The 7,413-nt window shown below is 45.5% G+C and overlaps 1 protein-coding gene across 1 annotated transcript in view; it reads right to left on the bottom strand.

The window, feature by feature from the left end:
• Nucleotides 1-2,504: 2,504 nt before the first annotated feature.
• dner (delta/notch-like EGF repeat containing) overlaps nt 2,505-7,413 on the bottom strand; it is a gene marked incomplete at both ends in the record, with an annotated part of 34,644 nt that continues 29,735 nt past the window's right edge. Inside the window, 5 exons of the mRNA XM_079732503.1 lie at nt 2,505-2,616; nt 3,239-3,485; nt 3,684-3,815; nt 4,169-4,282; nt 4,710-4,832. Of these exons, the coding sequence (XP_079588629.1) occupies nt 2,505-2,616; nt 3,239-3,485; nt 3,684-3,815; nt 4,169-4,282; nt 4,710-4,832 (728 nt within the window). The remainder of the gene's footprint in view (nt 2,617-3,238; nt 3,486-3,683; nt 3,816-4,168; nt 4,283-4,709; nt 4,833-7,413) is intronic.

Raw genomic sequence — 7,413 nt, forward strand, 5'->3', positions numbered from 1 at the left:
AAACAATAAACAAATCTATGGGGGAGATTTTCGCACACATTGCTTTTTTCCTGAGTCCTGAGCATTTGAAAGCAGGATACATATTTTGGCATCTTTTTCGTGTGGGAAGGCAGTAAAATATGATGGTATCCACACACAAAAAGAGTCATTCTCCTCACACACAAAAAAAACAGAAAAAATATATGGCAAAATGTAATTGTTTATCAAAAAACATTTTTTGTAATTCTTCATGAATCATTTTGATTATTTTGTATTATTATTTATTCGGTCTATGTCATATAATTGTAAATACTTCTATAAATACAGCACACATAAAACCCACCGATGTGTACATACGCACACACACACACACACACACACACACACACACACACACACACACACACACACACACACACTCACACTGAAGAACAATTTACACACACATATAACTTCGCTACATCCCCCGGCTTGTCAGTCCTTCTCAAAACACCCCTCTATCAGCCTGTCGTGTTGAGGATGAGAGGAACTGAGGGGAGCTCCAGGGTCCACAGAGAGCAAAGGTCAATGATTAAAAGACGTGGCCTTCAAATCGAGACCACAAGTGCCAGGGCTATCTATAAGGGGCTATCTATAACTCATATCTGACAGTCCATTCTGTTAAGTGGTCCCATCTGATGCCCGATGTATAGAGAATCCCGCTGTGAAAAGCGTTCTTTTAAATCCATCGTGAGTGTGAACAGAAACAACTCATGTAAAGGGGTGTAGGTTGTGTTAAGTTGGAACTTTATTACATCATTCAACATAGATAATAGGTAGACATGTGGTTTCTGTCTTGGAAATAACAAAGTAAAAGAGAAGAGAGATGTGATGTCTCACAGGCCCTACTGACACATCCATCACTTGGCTCGGCCTTGAATGCGACGATACAGGGGCACAGACAAAGACGTCCAACTGCAGGGCAACACACACACACACACACAAACAAACACACACACACACACACACACACACACACACACACACACACACACACACACACACACACACACACACAAGTCGTCGAGCCATCGCCTGCTACGTTGTCATAACCCCCACCGTTGTCACCACCCTCCCGTTCTCTCCAGTTCTATGTTCACATCCCCTTGTTATCAACTGTTCTGTTTGGGAGTTTTTCTGCAATCTGAAGGTTCAACTCAATGGTGTGAAAAGAGCTTCTGTTGCTATTTGGTTTGTTCAAATCCTATTATTTTTACGGGTATGTTCATTTATTTAGTTTTGTGAAAAGTAAAAATAAAGAAAAGTATTCAAATTGTTGTATCATTCAGCACCTGGTAAAGTGCTATACTAATAAAATAAAGGATTGTTCTGTAATTCTATTCTTATAACTTATCCAGCATTGTATTTTGATTGATATATACTGATTTCTCGATATTCATTCATGAGAGAACATCAAAGTATCAGAAACAGCTACTCTGAGACAGTTGGATCAATCTCAAACAAGCCCATCAGACCCCAGAAAACTCAAATGTTATCTAAAGTGTGTAGTTGCTCTTTTACCCGTTGTTTCATATATCCCCCCAACCCCCTGCTCAACAGCGCCCCCTTGAGTGCAGCCCCCGACAGACCAACCATCCCCCTGCAGTCGGACCCACTTGAACAAACTATTCAACACCGTTTACACTTTACTTGTACAGGACCTTTAGTATAGTGCAGTCAATGGTGCAAACAGTAACTACTAAGAAAGAAAAGGAAAACGCATGTTCACATCAGCATTCACTGGACGGTTGCTTTGTTACATATTTTTAAGTTTGATCTACCAACCACAAGTTGCCCAAGAGAATATAATTTAAAAAAAAAATGGTGGCACAAATGTGACACACAGATATACGACCACAACGGAAAAATACCAGAAGAGAGTTCTCGGAAAAAGAACTTAGATAAAACATCAAATCTATACCCATGCACTGAGTATGGCGGCCTACTGCTCATCTTTTTAAATAGAGAAAGACATACAGTGTTTGCACTACGAGAAGTGTGTCTACTTCTAACAACACCTGCCACGACAGCTTGCAACATCCCCTGCTAAGTCGATAATTGGAAATGGTGTGTTTTTGGTGTTTGGCTGGGCCCTACGTTCGGAGACGGTGGGGGGGGATTACAGGCGCTCTCCTATTGCACTGCTGAGACCCTAAACAAAGTGGACGGCATGACTGCCAAAACCGACCAAACTAAATGAAATGCAAAGAATACTTTGATGCTACAACATAGCCTTATTATGGACTTTGAAAATATACGTATCAAATTCCATATTTTCTACTACTTTACTATACTTTTGTGTTTTTTATTTTTATTTTACTCTATTTCTTCTCGCTTTACATTCAATTTTGTTCTGCTGCTTTATTATTATTTTTTCTTCTAAAGAAATACTTACAGAGTACATTCTTTTTGGTTGTACGTGTGTATTCTGTATTTTTGTGGATATACTGTAGATGGGATCTGGTTGTGAGCTCCCCTGTATTGTTTTACAAATCTTTAGTTTTGATGAGGGTGACCAGGGGCTTGTCATCAGGGCTGTAGTCTTCGTATGTGATAGGAGTGGCGTCGTACATCGCAGGCCTTGACTTCTTGCCGAACCTAACCACAAAACATATACAATTAGTATTAGTATCAGGCATTTAGCGGGCCACTTTTATCCAATGACATTTACACTGAATTTCTTAGACGATGGAGCTGGATATTTATTTCCTTTTTGAACATCAAGGCAAGGCATGTTTACATATTTAGCACACTTCAAACACAAGGCCGTTTCATAGTGCTTTACAAAGGAAGAAACCCCATGAAACAACATTAAAAAGGACAATCGTTAACAGATAACAAAAAAAGAAGAACGAGAAATGTAAAATAAAAGTATGGGACAGTGGGGGGAATAAACATCACAGACATACATTATTTTAGAGTGTGGTAGAGAGGAAGGTATGGAAGGTGGAGGGGTGGACATGCCGCAAATGACCATGGTAGGATTCAAACCCAGGTCCTGGGCCTTAATGGTGCGCACTCCACCCGGTGAATCACCAGGGCCACCCGAGATTATACATTCTTAACAGAAAACCGCGGCACCTGTTTGGAGCCTTGATTCAAGTTCAAGTCCAACACTTGAATCATGTTCTGGATATATTTGATACAGATCAGACGCTGCATAAATGATCCGGCGGTATAAAGAAGGGAGCTCTGGGGGCGGAAGGCCGCCGGGACTGACCTGGCGTGACGGATGGACGCGATGGCGTTGCTGAACTCGCTGTCGATGCTGCGGCAGTTGTAGAACTCCTGGTAGGCGTGGCGGGACGAGCCCTGGTACTCGATGCGGCTGATGCGGCAGATGCCCACGATGAGGATGATGAGCATGAGGACGAAGGCCACGCACAGGGCGCCGATGATGATGTACAGCGAGTGGCGCGGCATGGTGGTCAGGTTGTCGTCGGGGTGCGCCGGCTTCCACTGCAGGTCTACAAACACACACACACACACACACAGACACACAGATAGAGGCGTAGCCGCGCGCACGCACACACACACACACACAGGGGCGTAGCCGCGCGCGCACACACACACACACAAAGATGAATCCACACACAAGCTCTTGTTGACAGAGCCTGTCTTTAGATGTAATGACCCATCATGGGGTTCTCCGCAGGCTGACTTACGGATCTCACAGCAGGGTCCCACCCAGCCGGGGGGGCAGTGGCAGGTGAAGCTGTTTGATTGGTCGATGCAGGTGCCGCCGTGGTGACAAGGGTCGCTGTCACACTCGTTGACATCCACCTCGCAGCTCTCCCCTGATTGGGTGGAAGAAAGCATCACTTTAGGCTGCAGATAATGATCATTTGGACCGACAGGGACAAAACGGTGCATCAAGTCAGGAACCCCAACGGGTCTGAAAGGTCCCCTGGCAAAGAAGATAATTCCATTTCATTTAGCTCTGACTTCATAACATAACAACCCAGCCATGCTTTCCACCTACCCAGAGAGAAGTTTGAAATGCAACGCAATGTTAGGCATACATCGCGGCCAGCGAGTGCATATACCATGTACGTTCTGCAAATGAACTGACCTGAATTAAAAGGCTAAGGCTAATGACAGACGTACTCCTGGCATTGAGCGTACAGGGCTGCGGTGAGTGGGTCCCTACCTGTGAACCCTGGTGGGCACACACACGACGTGCTGAGGCCCGCGCTCTCACAGCTGCCTCCGTTCACGCAGTGCGTCTTCAGGCAGGGGTCTTTGTAAATCTCACAGTGTCTTCCTACCAGGGGGAACCCACAGATAGCATCTGTCATTAATATGCTTGCATGCACAATCACACAAACACACATATACACACACACACACATGCATGCACGCACACACGCACACACACACGCATGCACACACACACGCACGCACGCACGCACGCACGCACACACACACACGCGCACACACACACACACACGCACACACACACACACACACGCACACACGCACGCACGCACGCACCCACACACGCACGCACGCACGCACGCACGCACGCACGCACACCACACACACACACACACACACACACACACACACACACACACACACACACGATATACATCATGTATGTATTGCACTTCAGTTAGTGCAACAATACATGCAATATTGCTGCATCCATTAGCACAAGCAGACACACAGACACACACACACACACCTACCTTGAAATTGCGGTGTGCACACACACTCATAAGCGTTGATGAGGTCCTTGCATGTGGCGTAGTTCTGGCAGGGGGCGGACAGACACTCATTGTACTCCTCCTCACAGTACAGGCCATGGTAGCCTAATGGGGGAAAATCCCAAAGAACCACAAGGTTACTCAACTCTCCCTCCATTTTGTTCTCCCACTCTCCTCCATGACCTTCACCGCGCCCGGTTTCTTCATAGTCTCAGGGGATTTAACGCATCCCCTCCTTGTTATTAAAGCTACTGTTTGATGTTAACAGCACATGGTTTATGCAGCAATAAACGGGAGCTTAACAAGGTTACGCTCGCTAATGTGTCAAGACGACAACACATGGCTGTATACCCTTGTATACCCGGTATTCCCTTTCCAAAAAACTGTGACTGTAAACACCAATGTGTCATCTGTGAAGCCACAGTCCACCTGTACGTCTCTACATGTTGAGACAGGTTCCTACATGAAATGCAGTGCTTCATGTCCACCATTGGATGGCAGCTGCGTATTGATGCAGGGGAGGAAAGAAAAGGGTCTGACGTCAGAACACCACACCGTGTGATTCCCAAGGTCAACGCACACAGACGTCAACAGACTTTAAAGTCATCTTTTTGCTTTCCTGCTTTTCCTTTTTTTTTGGTGGCAGGCTGCAGCAAATTAACAGAGCGTTTTATTTCAAAGGACGATGATGTACCTGCAAGTACACCAGAGACTAAAAGATATACTGTCATAGTTACAGGTCGATGCAGAGTGAGAACACTACATTGAGGAGTGGTGAGATGCGTGATCTGCTGAGTGAACTGGTGGGTAATACACATATCGGAAGATTCCAGCATGGGTATGACATTGCCAAGAGTAGATTACAATAGATTTGAGAGATGGATAACTTATGTGCCTTTCTGTACCTACTCACAATTATTCAATTGGGTGAAACTACTGATACCTACTGACCATCTGTTTTCTTTTAATGTTTTGATAGCCTGTCGCCTAGCTATCAACAGATACACTGACTCTCATTGGCTCTCCCCCCAGCTTCCAATAATTAGTTTAGACGAATCCAATCTCTAGGATAACTGGCAGAATTATGCCTCACTTGCCTCGTGTGTGAGTGCATGTGCGTATGTGAATGCGTATGCCTGTGTACATGTGTGTGTGCTAGATGCGTGTGTAGGAAAGTTAAGTTAGCGCGGCGGCGGCCTATAATAGCTAACATGGTTGTTTGGTGAGGGGAAGGGGAATAAACGAGGAGCCTTGGCTGGAGCCCTCCAGGTCCTTGGAGGAGAATGTCAGGGAAATGTCAAGTTTCTTTCCCAGGCAGGGGCTGCCTTATGAGGGGGCCGGGGAGAGTGATCCCCAAACGCCGCCGCCGCCCCCCTGAGCAGGGAGGCAGATAGCGGGGGAATGGAAGCCCGTCTGCACACACGCCCAGTGGTGCTCTTCTTCTGTCACAGAGCCAGCAAACCAAAACATGTAGTCTTCCTCTGTGTGTGTGTGTGTGTGTGTGTGTGTGTGTGTGTGTGTGTGTGTGTGTGTGTGTGTGTGTGTGTGCATGTGTGTCCTTGTGTGTGTGTGTGTGTGTGTTTGTGTGTGTGTGTCTGTGTGTGAGTGTGTAAATTAGCAGCCCTTTTATATTACCAGGAGGAGCTTACACACCAGCCTTTGGACACACTCTGACAAAAACACACACACTCTCACTCTAACACATACACACACACTAATACAAATACACAGTTATGACCTTTTATCTACCTCATCAGTATTCCATCTGTTGTCTAAAGGTGTGTGTGTGTGTGTGTGTGTGTGTGTGTGTGTGTGTATGTGTGTGTGTGTGTGTGTGTGTGTGTGTGTGTGTGTGTGTGTGTGTGTGTGTGTGTGTGTGTGTGTGGGTTTGGGTTTGGTTGTGTGTGTGTGTGTGTGTGGGGGGGGTGGGGTTGTGTGTTGGTGGGTGCGTGTGTGTGGGTGTGTGAGTGTGTGCGGTTGCGCGAGTGGGTGAGTGTGCATGTGTATACGCATGTTCTCGGTAAGGTAATGTCTGGGACACTAATTGCATATCACCAATCTCAGAGATCCCATTAGACAGGCCTGGCAGAGCATCACTATTTGATTGGACCAGAGCATCTGGCAAAGTAGCTCTGTCACAGCCTGAACCACTGCTCGGAGCCACAAACACACACACACACACATACACACACACATACACACACGCGTAGGCATACACGCACACATACATACAGATACACGCACATTGATACACACAAACAGATGCAAAGCAACCGCGGCAACCAGACAACAGAGGATGGGAGGGGAGTAGGGTGGGGTGAACAGACACAGAGACAAAGAGATGAAGAACACAATGATTCAAGATGGTGGCCACAGAAGACTGTGTATAAAGCATAATTATAGGGATACATAACTTTGATATGTTTCCACATTTGAATGCTTGTATGTGTGTATTTAAAGGCTTGTCTTGCTTCGATCTGCAATTCTATATATATCGAATACAGGATTTAAAGGCAATGCATACCATTTTTTAAGATTTAAAGCAATGCATACAGACACAGTTCATGTCTTGATGTATGCATTGGATGATGTTTCCGTAAGACATTTCAATTTCAATTGACTTCTCACATTCTCAATTAAAGTGACGTCTTATTTTAACGTCTGCAAAAAACAACAAAAGAATCGT

This window comes from Pollachius pollachius (assembly GCF_949987615.1).
Source record: "Pollachius pollachius genome assembly, chromosome: 3".
Classification (NCBI taxonomy): Eukaryota; Metazoa; Chordata; class Actinopteri; order Gadiformes; family Gadidae; genus Pollachius; species Pollachius pollachius.